Raw genomic sequence first — 20,629 nt, forward strand, 5'->3', positions numbered from 1 at the left:
TTGCATTTTCCCACCCTGGTCCTAGCAAGGGCATGAACGTGCACAGCTCTGAGCGCTTCAAAGTGCACCTCACCTGGGCAGCTTGAATGCCAAATGTCTGTGCTCTTTCCCACACACCCCTTCCTCTGCTGCTTCCCTCCTTCTGGCTTGTCCTGTTGCACCTTTTGTGGTGAAAAAGGCTTGTGGATCCTACAGGTGTCCTTGCTCCCCCTCTCCCTTTGCATCTGCACCAGTGTGCCATGCAAACCAGTGCCATGCAGAGCCAAGCCTGGTTTTGTAACATAAACACTTACTTGCAGCTCTGCTAAGAGTTCGTGGACAATGATGCTTTTAGGTCACCTGGCTGAAGCAAATGAAATGGTTAGGTTTTGTGACAAGAAGTATCCCTCTTGCCCAGCATGATGCTCACTTCCTCAGGCACCAAGACCTGATGTGGTACCCTGAAAGCTCAGGCAGCTTCCCACTAAGATTAGCAAAAGCAAGATCTGGCTTTCTGCACAAAGTCAGCTGGCATGGACAGCTCTTGCTGTATCCAGCAGCCTCAGACACCAGGGTCTGTTATCCTGGTGCTCCATCACTGGTAAGGGTGAGGCCGATCTAGGGATGTAAGAGGAAATAACCTCTCCCCAACACTGGAAGTGTGATGCCAGCTTTCTCCATCCTGCAGATATTCTCATTCTGCCTTTAAAAGCTTTTAAATCTTAGAACACAGCTAAATACACTATTGGGGTCTATACTATGGTTTTTAAACACCAAGAGGTGGGGAGTAAAATGTAATAGCTCTGTTCTTCCTAAATGATAGTAAATAACTGTAAAATGAGCTCCTGAGCTTGTGTCTGCAGAGAGGAATTTATTCTCATGGTGAACAGGGTGACAGCAGACAGATCAGAATAATACTAAATATTCCTGTATACCCTGCTTGAAACTACACTGGAAAAGGAGGGGGTGATCCAGAAGGTTCAGTGCCCTGGCCACCACTCATAAATGCCTCTGTGCCACAAGCCAGGACACAGTCTATTCTCCATCTTGCCTGCTCCTGGAGTGGAGATAGCCAGCTGCAGAGGTTATGCACCAGTATGACTCACTTTCAGCACAGCTCCAGGGGAAGCTGTATGTGTGTGACATTTGAGGCCCTTTCCCCTGCTGGGCTATGAGTACCCAGAGACCCAATGCACATGCCTGTGGCCGGGTCAGAGTCATCCTTCCCAGTCCAGGAGCACTAGGAAGGAGAGATCTGTGTCCAGCGCTGCAGATGCCCACTGTCTGCTGGCACTGCATGGTTCTAGGCTCAGTCCAGCTCCCAGTGAGGAGCAGCACCTCCATGGCTGGCATGAGTTAGTGTGTGCAGAGAATTCAAGGGTCACCACATCTGCGCTCCCCTTCCTGCCTTGCTGGCCTGGAGGGAGCCACTCTGCCCCGAGCAGGACATCAGCCTGCAGTGGGGGCTGTCTTGAAGGTACCTCTGCCACCAGCCTTGCTTTCTGAAATAGGCAGAACAGTGGCATCTGGTTGCTGACAGAGCTGTGTTCACTGAATATGGTCTAGTGTGGGTCCTCTAGTAAGAGCTCAGCGGTGAAGTTGGGCACCTTGTACTTACTCATTTGTCTCCTTCTACAGATGTAGGACCTGAGTATTTGAGACTGCTACATCCCAGTCAAGCTCTGCTCACATCAGGCATGAATTATTGGAGGGGGAGATGGAGGCAGCACGGATGCCTAAGCTGAAGCAGCAAGCAAGGAACAGAAGAGGAGGCTAGGAGGCTACTGATGCTGTCTCTCTCTTTCAGGGGGAGTTGCTGAGCCCGTGCCGATGCGATGGGTCGGTGAAGTGCACACACCAGCCATGTCTGATCAAATGGATTAGCGAGAGAGGCTGCTGGAGCTGTGAGCTGTGTTACTACAAGTACCACGTCATTGCCATAAGCACAAAGAACCCTCTGCAGGTAAAGGTACTAGAGACATTTCAAAGCCTATTTATTCTTCTTTCAGTTTTTGTTTCTGGGGTCAAGCGAATTTTACCTGTGTGGGTTTCCTTCCCTGTGCACAGCGATCTGCATATCTGAGACACTTGAAAGCAGTTGGTGGGAGTGGTCCAAAGCAGACCTGTGTTCTGCTCGGTGGTACCAGGGACATCCCTTTTGGGAGTCTGCTCTTCCTGTCCTTTGGCAGTTCCCACGTTCACTTGCCTTCTGTTAAAAATGTCTGCTGGGCCACAGTAGTTCTGTAACAGCTCTCAACCCTTCAAATGCATTCATCTGCTCGAGACCACAGGTATGCCACTGTCCCTGGGGCAGACAGCCACAGAGCAGCCATGGCGTTTGCTACAACAGAGCTGTGTCTTGTGGCTGTAATGCCTGTACTTGTGCCATTCATGTTGAGTTCCTCCTGCTGAGTGTCCTCTGTTGGCATGAACAAGGCGAATGGAGGGCTCTTGCAGCTCTCCTTTCTTGATGATGCTTCTTGCTTGACTGCTTCCCGATGATCAGGTACAGGCTGGAACAGCACAAGGGTGTTGGCTCTGATGCTCTAGCTTCACCAAGCCTGACTCGTGGTGGACATTTGCAGATGTGCACGCTACAGGTTAAGCACATCCTGATGTAAGTGGCTGTGAAAGGCATCGGAGGACCCATCTTTCTTCTCTGCATTCCAAAGCACTGTGATTTAATAAGCTCCACTGCAGGCTGGTAATTTCAAATAGATTCAGAATGGGGAAAACTGCATGACTGTTTAAAATGGGATCAATTATTCTTAATAGGTATTGGTTTATTGTGGGGGTAACACCTGAAGGTGGGCTAATCGCTGCTTACCTTTGCTGAGCATCATTAGGGCTTTGCCTGTAAGGGAGCACATTACACCTAGGCACTACTGCTTAATTGGCATCATCTGGAGCGGGGAGATAGTAGAGCAGTATGCTGTCTTTTAGAGGCTGGGGTGGTGTCTGTAAGGATGTTGGCTTGTTCAGCACCCGGTGGAGGGATTTGGCTCTCTGCTAATTGTTCTGCTCTCTAATAGGAGGCAAGGGCTTGGCAAGTGATGGTGCCCAGTTCTGCGGTGGTGGTGAGAAATGCAAACTTCTCTCTCCTCTAAACTTCAGTCTGTGTCTTTGTCCAGGCCTGATGTCACTAACCACAGTGAGGGAATCAGGGACAGCTCTTTAGGATTCCAGACTTAAGTAATTAAATTAGTGGGACATTATGGGGCAATTTTGACAAGGGGCACTAGGGACAGAAGAAGATTGCCTGCTTTCTGCAGTTTCCCATGTGCCACGGGCTGGAGAGATCTGTAGTTTCATCCTAAGTATGAGACCCAAGGTTTTCTAATTTCTTGGCTGTAGTAACTCAGAACAGACTGGAGCACAGGAGGGGAGATGTGGACAGAGCAGCACTTGTTTATTTCTGGAAAGATGGTCCATGAGTGCCCTAATGTGTCTTAGATCAGGTGTGTGATGCTGCACAGCACTGAAGGTTTGTGGGTGCAGGTTTAGGAGCTTGTTTGTAGCCTTTAATGAGTGACATCCAAATGGTCTATACCTTCAGGTGGCTCAGGACAATGGATCAGTGACTCTCCTTCTGCCTCTCACTGAGCTAAAACTTGTTGGAGCTGCTCCCAAACAGCTTCCCTCTCATACTTATGTCTCAGAAGCCTTTGCAAAGCATTGATCTTTCTGGGCTCCCTCGTTACACAGTGGCCTGTATCATGAGCACAAAAACTGAGTGGCAGCAGCAGTTCAGTTACAGAGCTCAGCTCTGGGAGTGAGGGTCCCAGTGGACCATGCAGATGCTGGGCTCAGGGGCTTCACATTGCTGGCTTAGGTGTCACAGCTTAGATTCTCACAGAATCACTGGGAGAGTTGGAGGGGAGGAAGAAGCAACTGGAGTTAAAAGCCTTTTGGTCTGGAATAAATGCAGCATGTGTGGAGTTAGAGCTGTGTGCCCAGGCACCACAAAGACATTTCTGGGAATCAGACCCAACACTACCTCTAGTATCTGAAATCCCATGGGAAGTGTCTGAGGTATCAGGCCTGAAATTCCCATGAGGACTAAGGGCTTGGGCTTGTGTAACCCATCACCAAGTGTGCCTTGCTCCTCAGTGGCTCTCACCACCTTCTGGAGCTGGGAAAGGGAGGCAGGAGCTGCAGTACCCTGACACTATATCCCATAACCACATCTCACAGCTGGCGCAGATGGGAGGAGTGTCCTTTGTGCTTGCTTTTCTCCCTACATGCAGTTAACAGGGGCCACCTGGACATACAAATAGAACTTCAAGTAATGCAATAATCCCTAGCCTTTCTTCTCAGGGTCTGCTGGAGCTTCTGCCCACCATGGCTTTTACTAGAAAGCTCTGAATTTCTCAAGCATAGGTTTTGAAGAGCAAATGCTGTAGAAAGTCATGGTCCTCTGTTTCAGATCAACTGTAGTACAGGCAAGGACCACACAAGCCTCATCTGCTTGCCAAATGAAACTTGTTTGAGTGATGCGCTGGACCTGGCTACAATTTAGCCAGCAATGTGGCCTACCTATCCTCTTCATCCTCTCATGTGACAGACCACTGGAAAGCTAACTCCAGGCATCTGACAGGTTTTGGGCTCCCTGAAATATGTCCAGAGACAGAGCAGCCCCTCCAACACCCACATATTCCCTAGGCCTCCATATCTCTGCCCATTTCAACATCTGATGCATGCTTTTTGGAGTGCCTAGGAGCAATGGCATGGGCCAGCTGTGTGTGGAGACTTGTGGCATGGGCAGAGAAGTTATAGCCAGGGGAACATGGTTCATGCATAGTTAACACAGACTCCTTCCAGCCTCCAGGCTGTTATGCTGTCTCATAGCAGAGAGAGACCTTCAGTCTGGTATCCTGGCAGAATGAATCTCCATCAGTTAACCCACTTGTCCCTGGGCTGCAGACATTTCAGAGCAAAGGTCTTAAAGCAGCAGCACTGCAGACCCACAGGCTGGGAGATTACAGTTGTTGCACAACATGGCAAGCATCTTGCCAAGCCACAGGCAGGCAGCAGAAGAGCAAGAGTTTTTGCCTGTCTGTCCGTCCACCCATCTACCCATCCTGCTGCTCTCCAGCCTGCTGGTCACTGAGACAAGAGTCATGGGCACGAGGCTCTAGGTGACCCTCTGCCTTGCAGTGTTTGTGCAGAGCCCATGGTTTTTAAAGAAGTCATGAAGACACAGGGTTTTAGAAGTATGATAGTGCTGCAGGCACCCTGGTGCTGGAACTGAGTGGAGTAGGTATCTGTCGTGGTGGGACTCTGCACTGAATTTCATCTCTAGAGCTCCTTTGTAGCTGCTCCTGAGCCATCCACATCCACTCTGATGCTCTGGTTTTAGCTAATAGAAATCTGTTTGAACCAGCTTTCCCAGACCAACAACTGTGTGCAGTCTGAGGGAGTTCAGCTCTGCTTTACAGTTGTTATTCTTGACTCCTCCTGTATTACTTGGACTTGATGATCTCAGAGGTCTTTTCCAGCCTCAGTGGTTCTGTGTCCGTGGGTTGTTTCAGTTCCAAATAGCCTCAGTTATCCAGTGCTAGAGTCTGGATCTGGTCCTCATTCTCCTCTGGCTCTATTTTACTGTGATGTATTATTGAGAGCTGATGAATGTTTGTTTACATAGCCTCATCCTCAGGACACCCACATCTGCAAGAAAAGTGGGCAAGGTCCCAGGGTCAGTTCCTGAGCTAAAAACCTCGAGGGAGGTTCACTGGTGTCTCCCAGACCCAACTTACTGAATCACTTATGTTGAGTATGAGCATTTCTGATCCCTGCTGAGCTCCAGCTGCAGCCTGAAACCTGCAAGCAATGGCTATAGTCACAGCAAGAGAAACTTCATGGCCTCTGCCTTATCGTGGGGACTTTCCAGGATACCCATACTGTGGTCTGAAACTTCCAGATGCTCTGGCACGTGGAGGCGAGGAGATTTCACCACTGCCTAGTCCCATTACATGGCCCTGGTGGACCATTCTTCCTACCTGATGCCTTTGCAGTATCCGAATAAGCCACAGCATCTGCAGATGCTGCAGGGAAGCTGTCCCAGCGGTGGTAAAATCCACAGAAAGAAAAGCCACCCTGCACAGGGTGATTGTGGAGGATGCCCAGGGCCTGGGGGTAACAGTGCAGGAAGAGCCAGGCTTAGGCCATGCTGGGAATGGTCCACTCCAGCCTTCTAGAAGGAAGCTCTGGTTGCTTATGATGCTGGGTCTGAAAATGAAATTGCTGACTAGCAAGGCTGAGGATGTTCATGGTGCCTGCTAAGGGCACATGTCAGATACAGCAAGAAAAACAAACTGAGCTGTCTGAGGCAGGTGTGACAGAGCTCTCAGGAGTGTAGGAAGGCTTTAACAGCAAGCCAGTCTTCTTTGCCAGCTGCTGCACTAAAGCATAGATCTCTCTTGCAGGCAAATATCTGCCTTGGATCTGCTCATTGCTGGTGCTTGGGAACCTTTGGAGACTGCTGGTGTCAAAGAAAGGGAGATGCAGATCAGGCCTTAAATACTGTAGTAATGAGGTTACTCGTTGTGCTGCATTAGCAGCAGGAGCTCTCACCAACCAGCCTCTGAGCAGAGGCACTGAAGCAGACATGGACACGGGTTTATGCCAAGTACAGCTCACAGTGAAACAGTGCAAGACAATAAGAGTGACATGACTGGCAGGCACTGGTCCCAGCTTGGTCCCTGGCTAAGGTCATTACAAATGTCAGGTTTCAGCTCCAAAGAATCTCTGTCTGAGGCATCTGGGCTGCAGAGCTTTGCTATCTGGGGAAAACAGGGACACTTGGAGAAAAGTCACTCCAAGAGAGCATCTGGGTGGTGTGCCAAAGAGCTCAGCCTAGAGGCATGGTAGCAGAGAGCAGACAGCTCCTGAGTGAAGGGGGACGTTCCTTTGGAACCGTCTGGAGGGCCAGAGCATATTTCACTCCAGCACAAGTGAAAAGCCATCACAGAGAGCTGCTTACACACCATCTGAAGCCACTGTAAGCCTGGAGCACACAAAAGGAGCCTTTAAAGCTTTCTGGTACTGCCAGGGCCTTAGTTCTGCCCTGTTCAGCGCTGGCAGAATATCTGTAGAGCTTTCTAGTTGCTTAAAGGTCACATTCCTGGCTGGACAACCCGGGTGAGGTGGTGGCTGTTGAAGTACAGTACAGCTCAGCAGTTATCTGCAACTCTACAGTCATTATCAGGTGAGAAAAAAAGGGCTCAGCTTTAGGTCTTCCCCCTTCAAAGTGGGGTTGCTTGACACCATGACCTTGCTAGAGCTTGAACGTTTGAGGGGGAGATACAGAGGAGGAGGGCAGCATCTGCAGCCAGGTCTTCACACCAGGAGCCTCGGGTGTTTTAGACATGCTGGTAAAGGGACTCTGCAGCACTGCTGAGACCTTTCTTTGCAACTCCAGTGGTGACCCGAGGACGATAGGGTCACACACCAAACCCCTGGTCTGCTGGTCATAATGGTGGTGGAGAGGGGATAGGAAATGAGTGATTTTCTGAGGGCTGTTATGAAATCTGTGAGGCACACTGCTGTGACTGAGGTGGGCTGCAGTGCAGGCATGCATCAGGCCCAGCTCTTGCAGCTGAAATCCATCAGCGTGTCCACCTCTGAACAGCTCCTGGGCCCTTCTGCCTGTGCTCTCACTGGATGGCACACTCTATCCTCTGTCTCACCTCTTTTCTGCTCTGTGCAAACCTCATACCCCAAGTAGCAAAATGAAATTAAAAGATGAAAAATAATGGTTCCAATTATTGGTGGCTCAGGCTGCACATGGGATGCTAAATTGCAGCTCTCGGGGTTGCCAGAGAGGAAATGCAGCATTTATTACTGGCTGCTTTTTTCCTGACAAATATTACATTTTTCTGCAAGCTGGTTGTTTTCCCCAGCGTTCAGCTCTGACCCACTTACCTCCTTGCCAGAGGGTAAGCACACCCCAGTGCCACCTCCTGAACGCAGTCCCGACTGCTGCTGCGTGTGTCACTGTCACTTAGTGGCAGATGCCAGGGGAGAGTCTCCTACCCCCTAGCACAGCCGACAGACTCCTGCCTCTTCATTATCACTGCAGTGACATTCCTGGCAGCCACAGCGTCCCTGCCCGTGTTGCCTCTCTGTTCCCAGCTGAAGTTTGCACCCAGGTGTACCTTGGCTGCGCCCCGAGCCCTGTCTCCTTTGACAGTCTCTTCAGTGCTGCGCCTAGGCCCCCCTGTCTCTGCAGCGCGGTGGTGCTGGTGCTACGTGGCGGCTAGTTGTAGAAAACAGCCCCGTCTCCATTTGGTGTCTCTAGTTGCCACCTTGGAACAACCTGTTGCCATCACAGGCCTTGCAGCGTGCCAGGCAGATGGTGAGGAGCCAGCCCCTTACCTCGTCTGGAGGAAGAAATGGTGCCGAATGGTTTGGCTGGCACAGGCGGGTCAGAGCGAGGGACCTGCAGTGAAACCTTCGTGTGCAGCAGCAGGCTGTGCGCTGGGCTCCCTGCACTCAGCCTCCCCTCGGGGTTTGACAGTCACTGGAAGGGCAGATAAGGTCTGGGCAAAGCTGCAAGGGTGAGAGTGCAACCCCATGCACGTACCCAAACCCCTCCCTACCACATGCCTCTAGTCTTGGAGCACTGAGCTGATGGTACCAGCTGGTAATTTGTCCTGCATCTGCTTCTGGTGCTGTTGAGAATGAAGCTGAAGAGCTGACAAGAGGACAGCATAGCTGCTGATCTCACTCTCAGAATCTGGGTTCAATAGGTGCTGGGTAGCCTTTGCTTTGTCTTACATCACAAGGGGATTTGCACAGCTGTGCATCTCCTGTGGACTCTACCACCCCTGCATCAGCCTTGCCACATTGCGACTGCCACCACCAAGCCTTCAAACCTGAGAGGAGGCCTGGTCACTACCTCAGCTTCTGCATGGCACAGAGACCATCTCTGCCACCCAGTTTGGTGGAGGCATGGAGCAGGTTGGGCTATGGCAGAGTGGGAACAGGCTGTTGAAGAGGTCACTGCGGGTCCCTAGTGCCCAGTGTTTGCCTTTGGGTGGGACAGCTGCTGGAGTGGATGGTGGGAAGGAGTCTAGGTAGGCTGAGCCCAGGGAGAAGACTCGGGTTAGCTGACCTCAGTCCATCTCCAGCAGGCAACATACTTCTCTCTGCTCAGCAGCTTTATGGCTCTCTGCTCTGTGCCCAACCATGAAATGAACTGGCACTACTTACCTCACCCATGCTGCACATTCCTTACATATAATTTGAGGGCTCTCTGCCCTTGCAGGGTGTAAGCTAAGAAGCAGAGATGGCAGAGGCAGGCACTTCAACTCACCTCTGAGCTCAGCCAAGCAATCTCCTTCCAGCTGCAATCCACAGACCTCAGCCTCAGGCTGAAGCTCTTGTCTGTTGCTCTCCAAAGTCAGCCCTCGGCAGGGATCAGTCAGGGTTTGATTACTGGGCTGGTACTAATGCCACGCACGCCTGTACCAGCTTGAGTCACCTGTACCATTCTTGCCCTTTGGCCGGGGCTCACAGTCCTCTCTAGCTCTCAGAAACTGGTAACTTCTGGCTGCTCTGGGTATCAAACAAGTGTGCAGAACCTGAAGTGCCTTCTTGTCGTGCAGAAGGATGAGACAGCGCTGGAGGGATGACCCTGCTGTTCCAGGGCAGGCTGCTGAGGGCTCACCAGAGATGATATGTCACAGGGACACTGAGCTGGGATGAATCCAAGCTAAATATTTTCACCTCCTCTGAATCCTCTCTACCTGCAGGAGGTGGAACTCCACCTTTATTTATTCTTCTGCCATTCCCACTGAGATTTCAGGGGCATGTATCTCACAGCTAAAGGTGGCCTAGATACTTGGATGCCAGGAGACAATGTCTCTTCCCAGTCTGGTTTCTCCTGTCTGATTTCTGCTTGCAGGAAGGGCTGCGGCTGCTGTCCCCAGGTGCTGTTAAAGATGGCAGCTTCTGTTCTTGGTTTTTATGGAGCAGCTCTCGCAGTGTAGATCGGAGCGAGGAGGTTTGATGCTGGGTGACAGAAAGGAGCCCGAGTTGGGGATATTTATACCGTAGCTTATACAAAGCTGTTTGACACAGTGAATGGATTTGGGGGAGTTACTTCTATTTTTTCCTTCTGAGGAAGCAGCATTGACGTTTGCCTTGGAACACAGCCCGAGTGTGTCACCGGCTAAAAGCAGGATGTCCTGACCACAGCAACTTGTGTTGTTTGTAACAAGTTTTGTGGGATGTACATCATCACTGAGAGATCCTACCAAGTGCTGTGGTCCTGTCAGACCTCAAAAAGTGGCACAGAGCCAGCTAATGGGAGGCCTCCAAAGGAAAGCTTGGCTCCGAGACACTTTGTCTCATGGTAGTAGGGTGCCCTGGCTGAGGATGCTACCTAGCTTCTACTGGAAGTAGCAACTGAGTGTCCTGGTTTGTGATGGCTATCACAGATCTGCTGCCATGAGGATGTTACTTCTGGTGTCTCGCCCCCAGTCCTGCCTCTCTGAGGTCTTTGTACTTTCCTGGTGAGATGCAGGATTCCCCTCCATTGCCTCTCCAGGAAACATGGGGCTCTGCCCTGTTGAACAACTGTCGTGCTGCACCTCAGGTGTCGACCAGGTAAGAGCACCTATGCTCACAGGTGCTCTTTGAGTCTCCAAAACCACCACAATGATGTAAGATAGCAATGTGCCCCAAGTAACTAATCTCTCTCTTCTTGCTTCCTCCCTCTCCCTTGTCCCCTCTCCTCTCGTCGTTGCCTCCCCTTGCAGTGGCAGGCCATCTCTCTGACAGTCATTGAGAAGGTTCAGATAGCAGCAGCAATCCTGGGTTCCCTCTTCCTCATCGCCAGTATCTCGTGGCTCATCTGGTCGACCTTCAGTCCTTCAGCCAAATGGCAGCGCCAGGACCTGCTCTTCCAGATCTGCTATGGAATGTATGGCTTCATGGACATAGTCTGTATAGGTGGGTGATTGTATCTTATGGCTCTGCAGAGGGCACTTGCACCCTCACCTGTGGAGAGGAGTGGGAGTCAGCACGGGGAGCTGGCTGGTATAGCTCAGCTCACAGAGAACCTCCCTGCCTTTCCCTCCTCTTTGCTTTTTGCCTCCTTTGTCATAGGCCTGTGCTCATTTGGGCAGCCACAGAGTGTTTCCTCAGCTGGGCTGGCAGGAGAACCTGCAGCAGCCCAAGCAAGAGACAAATCTTTCTTCAGAGCAAGAGGGGTGGGGAGGGCTGGGAGATGCTGGGGCGTGAGGCTTTTGAGAGAGTCCATCCTTTCTGATGTGGCTAATTTAGGCACTGCCTGTGATGGGGTGTGGCAGAGTCTCTCCACATGCAACTCCTTGGCTCTCTGTCCTGGTGACTCTGCTGGGCAGGGGTGGCTGCCCTTTCTTTGCCTCTCCTGGCCCTCCCTGCAGAGCTGGCAGTCCGGGGGCCAGGCCTGCTGCTTTCCCCCACATTCAGAAGTAGGTGCAGGCATTACAGGTGCAGGCAATGAACATGTCGTGTGTGCTTCTCCAGCCCAGCACCTGAGACTGCTTGGAGATGGCTCCACTCGTGCTGTGTGGAGCGTGTCTGCTTGTGCTACCAGGCAGCCCACCCATGCCCAACCAGGAGAGATGATGTTCTGGGCCACATGAGCTTTAGTGTACACTTGCCTAGAAAAGCTCATATGTGCCTGCAGCCAGCCACACTCCAGTGTGAAGCTTGCTTGTGTTGTGCATCAGTACCCTCTGCAATCCCAGCTGCTGCTCCTTCCCTGTCTGCTGTGGAGGGAAAAACTCTCACCAGTGCTAATTGCTATGTGCTATTCACTCTCCTCCCAGCCTCCTCCTCTTCATCCTCTGCCTGGGTAGAACCAAGTGACAAACAAGGTCTGTGACTCCCTGTCTGTCTGTGCACTCAGGTCTCTCCTCTAAGTGACCTCTCTCCAGCACAGCTCATTTCAGGGGGCTGCACTGTTGCTAGCCAAAAGGCTCATCTGGCCTGTGGAGAGATCAGGTCAGTTCAGACCAGCAGCAGGGGCTGATCAAAGGGAACTGTGCAACTGGTTTTAGCACTGTAGCTTTGTTCTGCTGTGATGGATGCAGTGATGCCAGCTGCATAGAAGACTCACAGCGAATTCGTTCTGCTTCTGACTGACAGCATGGCCCAAAGTTCTTGCGACTCCCCCCTGGGCTTTAATTCCACTTCTCTAAGTCCAGAATAAAACCTCTCATGGATAACTACAGTGACAACAGTTCTGGAAATACCAGGGGCCTATCTGTGCATTTTGGTCATCTGCAGTCCCTTTTGCTTTGCAGCCTGTAGGTGGGTAGAAAAGATTTAGGCTCAGAGATGGGGAAAGAGCAGGGCATTAAGTGCACCTAGTTCTAGTACACTTGTTCTTTGCAGCTAATGTCACACACAGATTGTCTGCTTTTTCTTGTGTTCTTTTTGGGCAGCCTTAGCTGTAGGTGCTGCACTAATTGTATGATTCCAGTTGTTCCTTTTCCCAGTTTGACCCCAGGTTTTGCCTTTCCTGGCAGAGGAGCAGACGTTTGAAAGACAAGGTATAAACTCAAAAGCAGAGGTGCTGAAACAGAGCTCCTCTGTGGTTTCTTTCAGCTCCTATTTGGTTGTCCATGGATGTCTCAAATTCATTGAGCAGCCGTTTGTCCAGGAGGCCAGTTTACACAACTTGTCACTGGGCAAGCACTGTAGAGTCTCAAAGCTGAAGAAGACACCAGATCTGCAGAGGTCCTGACTGCTGTCAAACAGGGAGTACACACCTAGTCAGGCTGTTGCCCAGGTGTTTCGTGTGGTCTCCTCTCATTAAGTCACTACGGGATTTAGGTATCAATTGACCAAGACAATTTTCATGGGCAACCCCGTGGCAGCACTGGTCTTTTCAGTTTGGAGTCAGAGGTGAGGGCGTGAGTGCTCACTTGCACATATAGCTCCCTAAGCACAAATCATTTGGTTGCTGTTATCTTCACTTGAGCTGTATTTGAGCTGAAATAGTGAAATCACCTTCAAGCTGAGCTCTCGAAATGCAGCTGTTAATCCAGAGACCATCGAAATCCAGAGGTCTTGGGTTTGACCTTCAGCCATGTACATTCAGACACTCATTCACACTCACATTCACTCACTGGTTTTCTTTGGACTTGGCTATATCCTAGCCTGCTCCACCCACAAAAAAACCCAACAGACACTATTTGCTGCCCCTTCGCCCACTGTGGAACCAAACCCATAACCAAGTGAAATGAGTCTGCTCTTGCCGCCCAGTAGGACAGATGGTATGGCCCCAAGTGCCAGAAGCTATGTCCATCTGGGAAAGATGTGCAAGATGGTCCCTCCACATTGTTTTCCCCCTTGCTCTCAGACATCTAACAGGAGAGCAGGAAGCACTGAAAAGGGTTGCTTGGAATTTGTGGGAGTCTCCAATACTGGGACTTTTCAAAAGAACCTTGTAGAAAACATATGTCAAGAACAGGTTGCAGAGATGATCCCAGTTCGTGAAGGAGGAACAGACTAAGTGCTTCTTGATATCCAGCCAGCCTCAACGACTCTGATTCTGATCTCTCCCTCTTTCATGTGTGCTGTCTCTGGTCATGTCTGTAGGAGAGATACAAGAGTTGAATTAAACTAGGAACTGGTAATGGTGCCAGCATAGGTATTGCTCTGCTGTGAAGCCATCTGCAACAAAGACACTTGAGATCAGCAACTAGGAAGAGAAGTGAGATGGGGATTGTTCATTTGATGAACTGCTCTCTCTGTGGGTCAGTGAGAGGTAAATCCAGAAAGCTGGCATAGAGAGGGATTAGCAGAACTGTGGATATCGAGCTACAGAGATAAATGGAGCAAGCTTTCATAGGCCTGAGTTACTGAGCAGGGAGAGTAGCAGCTTAGAACTGGGCTGTAAATCCTGAGAGATCCCTGCCTGTTAATTAAGTGACAGTCCTCAGAGGGGGAGGGAGAGGTTTGCCTCTCTCTCTGTCAAGGTGCAATTAGGCAAAGTCAGTGTTTGTAGATCAAGGAGTCACTCGGGGTCAGGAGGACAGGAAACCATGTCCTGTTAAACAAGGAGAAATCCTGCCAGATAATGAGAGCACGTCACATTCTAGGCTCAGGCATCACCAGATCAGCTCCAAGGGGAAAGCACATCTCAGGAATGCCATTAGCAGGCTGTGTGTGCAGGGCTGTCACTGTTATGGTTTGTGTGTGCTGTTCTGCTTCTGCTCACACAGCAGCATCCCTGGGATTGGCATGCTGGGGGAGTTATTCTCAGTAATGCAAAGGCAATCCAAAGTACCTCTCCTGTCCTGTGGGACCAGTGTCTGGTGGGGACTGTTGCTTTGTTCATGCCCACACAGTCGTTGCTCTCTGACTCACGCTGCCTTGGTGCTGAACAACCACACTCTTTCACAAGCACTAAATCCTCATGATCTTTGAAGCTTTCCTTGGCAGCCAGTCCTGGAGGGTATTTGCCTTCGAAACAGTAGCTGCACTGCAGCACAATAGCACAAGAGACAGGCAAAGCAGGACCATTCATCCTGCCAACAGTGGCAGTCCGTTACAGATCAGGAAGCGTGTGCCCACTGGTTTTAATCCCAGCTGCCAGCAAGAGTAGTCAAAAGCATCCAGTATGTCTGATGGCATCTCAGCATAACCGTAGGTAATACCCTAAGAAATCAATAGCCAATTAAAACTAATCCACAGCATTTGATCTTTCATAGTGCAGTGGGAGCAGTAATTAATGGAGCTTCCTCGAGACAGTCGCAATTCAAACTTCCTGCCAAGACTAATGTGGTTTTGTTTTAAGAGAGCTTTGCTTCCTAGAGGAAATGCCAGGCTGAGGTAGTCTCAGGGTGTTTTCTAGCCAGGTCATTTGGGTCCTCAGCATTCAAAGGCTTTAGGAGTCCCAGTACAATCAAGAGAAACTGAGAAATGAAGTGTCTTCAGGGTATTCTTCAGTATCGATCTGATCCTCAAAAGGAAAGCAGATGTTTCCATTCTACAAAGGTACAAAGCAGGAAGAATTGCTACAGCAGTAGGGAATCAATTCTGAGGAAGCACCAAACCCATGCCTTGGCTGGATTACATCCTAAAAGCAGAGCACAAGGCAAAGAAGTTCAGCAGATGTTATCAGAGGAGAGGCCCAAGACCAGCTCAGATGGAAGCCAAGCATGGCTTTAACATATGTGGAAGAGACCCATTAGAGTATGCAGAAGTCTTCCATGCTCTTCAGCTTAATGCAGTCCTTGCCATGCTGTTCATGCACTTCTTGCCCAGTTTGCCTGAAAACTGGAGCTACCCAGGAGAAGTGAATAGATCCAGGCCCTATCATCAGAGCAGGCAGCTGGGATAAAGTCAGGCAGTTCACTTTTTTGCACGTTGAATCCTGGTTTGCATATGTTCAGCCACGGTGTGCATGCTTGAAAGATCCCTGAGCAAATAATTGATTCATCATCTGTAAAGAGAGATGTGGAGACAGGAACCTTCCCCACAGGGAATTTCATGGAGCTCCTCATCCATCTGGGCAGGGACCATCCCTGAGAGCAGTCACCGAGGGCCCTGCAGCTGGTCCAGCAGCACAAGAAGCGACACTGCACAGCTGATCTGCCGACTAAGTCCTTGGCCACTATCCAGGAACAGCGGATGCTTGGCAGAGCCAAGACATGCCACCTCTCCATTCCTGAAAGACAGGGCCTATTTTTGTCTGCTGCTGCATTGATTATTCAATAAGAGAGCAGAGTGGGCCAGTGGCTGCGTGTGCACGCGTGCTGCTTTCACCAGCAGGCGCTTCTGCAGAGGCTCAACGTGCACCTACTGAACTCCAGTGCGGCTCTGGCAGCTCTCCGCAGAACAAGTACATCACTGCTGAGCAAAGAGCCACGGGGTCTGGAACTGGCTCTGAACCTCCACCCTTTCTGCAGGGAGGCAGCTTGGCTTCCAGCAGTCAGAGCAGCACCCAGCCTTTCACACGTGTCCTTTCAACACCACATCCATCTCTGCCGTTGCAGCAGTGCTCCGGCGATGTGTTTTGTCAGGAATCAGCATATGGAGCGCTCTGCTCCGGTGGATCAATGTGCTCAGCATTTAATGAGGGCAGCGTGATTAACATTGTCGGGGGGAGAGAAGAAATCCTTTTGCCTTGTGAACTGCATCTTGAGATTTTGAGGGTGATACATTATTTTCAGGCTGATGCTTCCCTGTCACTAAACCTCATGTTGCAGTCAGTGCCTGGTGTCCCTAGATTAAGTTCTCAGCCATGTGCAGAGGCAGAAGCACTCACCTACCTGTCAATGCTTCCACACTATGGCAGGAGATTCCCTTGCAGGCAGCTGGTAGGATCTCCCGCACCAGCTGCACAAATTGTGCTATCTAGTAAAGGATGGGAAAAGTCCTCAGTTCTGTGCCAGGCTGTGTTTTTCCAACTGACTTATGTGCTATCACTCCTCCCACTACAGGCTCCATCCTTGCAGAGGCATTACTCCTGGAGGTGAGAGGTTGTGGTCTGTGGCATGTTGCTGTGACTGTAGCAAGAGAAGTCAACTTCCTAGTCAAAGACAGGCTGCAGGGTGTCAATCCCCATGCAGAGTGGATGGGGCTGCTTTCACTGTGTTCCCAGACAGAACAGCAGTGAGAAGAGAGGCAGCAGGGTGGTTGGAGTAGATGATCTATAAGGTCCCTCCCAACCTTAGCCATTCTATGATTAACATGAATCCAGCTCTGGGACAGCTTCTTAAAGTAGTGCCCGCTCAGTTCTTCTGCTGGAAGGATGGATACCTACCAACAGAGCCATCTTCAGCCTCAGATGCAAGAGTCTGTAAGCAAGAGTGCTGCAAGCAGGCCCATGGGCTACGTTGCTGAACTGAAGTTACTTATTCTGCTTGGAAATTACTTCCCAGGGCAGCACTTTTCTTCCTGAACCAAGACCCACTGATAGCAATCACAGCGTGACTTCCTCTGCCTCATGGCACAGCCGTTTCCATAATACCCACACAAGCACACAGTGTTTAGCAGAAGTTGTTCAGTAGGATTAAATAACACCCAGGAATCCTGTGCCAAGTAGTCCAGCCAACACTTGACCTTCTCAGAAGAGGTCCAGACAGCAAATAAACCCACAGCAGTGACTTTCACAGCACTGACAGCGTGGAGAGTGTGGTCATTGCAACCTGCTAGATGCAGTCATTGTCCTCTGCTAGATGCAGAGAGAGCCTAAAAGCCAACGGTGCAGGCATTTACTGTGCCAAGTGGGACACATCACTCTGTTCGGCCATGGCCACATGATAGACCACTCAGTGTCCTGCAGACCTTTTCTCCAGACCTTTGCTACAGGCCTAGCCACTCTCATTTCCTTTCACTGCTTTTGTTCTTGCCAGTTCAGCAATGATGGATCCCATAGGTATGTATGAACTGTTACTGTCCCTTTCAGCTTGTGTCAGTATTTCTTCAGATGGGTTTCACAATCCCTAAAGGTCTTCAGCTCTGGTGGAAGAAAATGGCATAGCCAGAGCAGGAAGACAAAAGTTTTTTACCTCCCAGAGATCCTAGCTAGTAACAGGTGAGGAATGGTGGATGCTTGTCCACTTGGCTCCACCTGCCTTCTTTAAACTCAAATAGAGCCTCTGTGTGAGAGGGAAGGACCTTTGCAGAGATGAAGGTGGGGTGGAGCAGAGCAGAGGCTGCAGCACCTGAGATGGAATGCTCCTGGGAATCTCACAGAAATCCTGGGGTCTGCAGTGAAAGTTCTGTCCACGGCTGTGGAGGACAAGGCAGTCAAACACAGGCTGCACCATGGTGTGTCCCAGGGACACAGTTGTCCTGACAAAAGGCTGACCAGAGATCAGCATGAGCACTTTCTGCATCACAACCATGGGATGCCCTCCTATATGGCAGAGGGGAAAGATGCCCACTTCATGTGCCAACCAGGAAGCAAAAGCAGTCACACACTGACTTGCAAGCTCAGAGACACTCCCAGGCACACGAATTTAGCCTGTGTGCCCAACAGTGGAAGACACTGCTTAGGGCAGTCTGTACTCACCTCTGTATCTCTCCTAATTGGTACCCATTTTTCCTTGTGGAAGGGCCTGAAGCAGTCTGGAGGGATCAGGCTCAGACAGGATCTGCATCCCCCAGAAAATGAAAAACCAAGAACTGTTCCCTTTTTTCTTACAGCATTTCATTTGCTAATAAAAGCAGAGGGGGAGGCACTAGCTCTGCCTTCAATGAGCAGGTCTCATGTTTTGATCGTTACTCAACAAAGCACTTTGGTTTAGCATTTGGAGATGACTGCTCACGCTGAGTGTTTAAAATTCAGTGTCAGAGCTGGCACAAGGTTTTCCAAACTCCCAGTCCAAGTGGAGCATTCTCACCTGTCTGAAGGGTGTCCTCTCCCAGTCTCGGGGAGTGTGACTTTTTCAAGTCTCGCTCCAGATACCCAAGCCCTGCGTGAGCAGAGTTGGTGCCTGGCTTTGCCTTTAAAGAAGGCCCAGGAGTGGCTGAGGATGCTTTGCCCAAAGTATCATTAGCTATAGGATAGAAAGCCTCAGGAGCCGGGCTGGAGGGCTGCCTGCCGTGGTGCCAGTGCAGTGAAATGGAAGCCATGTGTCTTTGCTCCTTGCCACGAGCATCCACTTCTGTGGGCTTCTGTCGGGGACCGTCTGGAAACAGGGGCCCAGAGACCAGGGTGTGCACTTGTCCAGTGCTCTGTCCGAGCTAGTCTGAAGTTATTTTCTTCTCCCTCTTTTAAAAACCGAGGAGCATCTGCCACACACACTCTGAGTGACTTTGATCTCTCATGCCCAGAGTTCTTTCAGGATAAGAGGTGCTGTTCTTAGGTCTGTTTTAAACTGGGAGAGGAAGTATGAGTACAGGCCTAGCCACAAACCAAGGAGTTGAAACTTGAAGACAGCAAGGGGGTACATGGTTAATGCCTTCAAGCCCTGCTCTGCCCATCGTGTCACAGTGATGGGTAGACTGACAGGTGGGGAATGGTGCTGGAGATGCATGATTCAGAGGCAGGCTGTTCTGCTGCTGGAGCTCCAGCCTTTGTTTATTTGCATTTTCCAGGGTCTCATTTATTGCTGCCTGCGTGGCTAGAGACTGCCCTTTAATCCTCTGCTTTATCATGCACTGTGAATTAAATACCACAGGAGTACAAGAGCCCTTAAGGGCATGACATCCATTCTGCTGTAGCTGTCCAAAGCCAGCTGAGTTTTACAGGAGGGGGGTTGTTCATGGTTATCTGTTTCCTGGGTGAGAGTTTCTCTGGGGTTTATTTTACCTGGTTTTGCTGTAATTTCTTGGTTTGTTTTGTTGTTTGGTTTTTTTTTTTGCCCTGGTTTTGAGACAGAGCATTAAAGAGCAGGGCAGGTTAAAGCTGTAGTGGTTGGTAGCTCCTGTGCTTACAGCTGTGGCATTTCCAGAGCAATGGTGTGGCTGTGTGTGGCTCCCAGGGTCTGCTCATCTATTGTATCACAGGTGGCGCCCTACAGACAGCTGATGTGATTTCCCATTGCAAACAAGCCACGTCAGAGTGCTGGGTGACATGGAATTTCCTCTCTCTTGGACACCTCCAATCAGCTCCTTTATTAGCTTAGCCTGTGGGGCCCAGTCCATGTTATAGAGGAACATGAGAGTGGGCAGAGGAACATGAACGAGGATGGCTGGCCTGAGGTGAAGGTAGCACCTTGCAGAGAAGCTGGCATCTTCCTGGCAACCATAAAAGCTCCCTCAGTGCTCCTACAACATGGTGCCCCAAGATCCCTGCCAGCTCTCCAAACCTAGCAGCAGAAGTTCTGCCTGTCCTCTCAGTTCACCCCGCTGGATAAAGTGCTATTAATTCCTCAGCTGTAGACACCATGTGTGTGGAGTGGCCTGCTCCAGGAGGCTTCTGCAGGAGTCCATAGCATCCTGTGCACAAAGGAGTCACTGTGACTTACTTGTGTTACATGAGCCTGTGACGTGCTGCAGTGTCACAACCTGAAAATAGGCTCTCACCATGTAGCTCAGCAGCACCCTGTAGAATCAGAGTGCTGCCTGGAGGAGACACTGCCAGCTGTCATGTCAAGCCCTCCCAACAGTAATAAAGGAGCTGCCTTTTTTGCCTGGCTCCCCACGCTCAGCCTCAGCCTAGCAGCAAGTGAGATCTGCTGTGATCACTCACCTAGTGGAATAGGAGCTATGAGGACCCTCTAAGATGCTGTTGCACTGGATCTATCTCCCACCCAGCAGAGCTCTTGCTGAATCTGGGGGAGGGTGTTAATGGCTGCAGAGAGCTTGGGGTGTATCTTAACCAGCCATCCAGGTGGGACCTCCTGTTCCTGTTGCTCTGCTAGATGGAGCAGAGGAGGCAGGAAAGTAGAAGGGCTCTCATTGCCTTTGTGGAGAGTCCTGGCCCACCTGAGGCTGAGGAAGCTTGAAGGCAGAGCTGTCCTTGAACCCCAGCTTGCACAAGAGAAGGCAAGCCCTATAAACACAAAGTTTACTGGTTAGCCAGCATTTGAAGGCTTGGGGGCCAGCCTGTTTGAGCTGTTAATGACCCAAAGTGGAAGAGTCTGTATCTCCATATAATACCTCCCAAGACAGCAGCTTTTCTGTGTATGCTGGTGAGGGGTCTGCCCAGGCCATGGGGGTCTCACCCTCTGAGGAACTCACTTTCAGTTTTGCT

General features: G+C 50.6%; 1 protein-coding gene across 2 annotated transcripts in view; it reads left to right on the plus strand.

Annotated features, from left to right (window-relative positions):
- MARCHF4 (membrane associated ring-CH-type finger 4) overlaps nucleotides 1-20,629 on the plus strand; it is a 105,339-nt gene that overhangs the window by 72,929 nt on the left and 11,781 nt on the right. The window contains exons 3-4 of one of the 2 annotated variants that reach the window (XM_064165593.1): nucleotides 1,787-1,948; nucleotides 10,743-10,935. In XM_064165593.1, coding sequence (XP_064021663.1) covers nucleotides 1,787-1,948; nucleotides 10,743-10,935 — 355 coding nt within the window. The remainder of the gene's footprint in view (nucleotides 1-1,786; nucleotides 1,949-10,742; nucleotides 10,936-20,629) is intronic. The other variant, XM_064165602.1, reaches the window with a different exon arrangement.

This window comes from Pogoniulus pusillus, chromosome 2 (assembly GCF_015220805.1).
Source record: "Pogoniulus pusillus isolate bPogPus1 chromosome 2, bPogPus1.pri, whole genome shotgun sequence".
In the NCBI taxonomy this organism is placed as follows: domain Eukaryota; kingdom Metazoa; phylum Chordata; class Aves; order Piciformes; family Lybiidae; genus Pogoniulus; species Pogoniulus pusillus.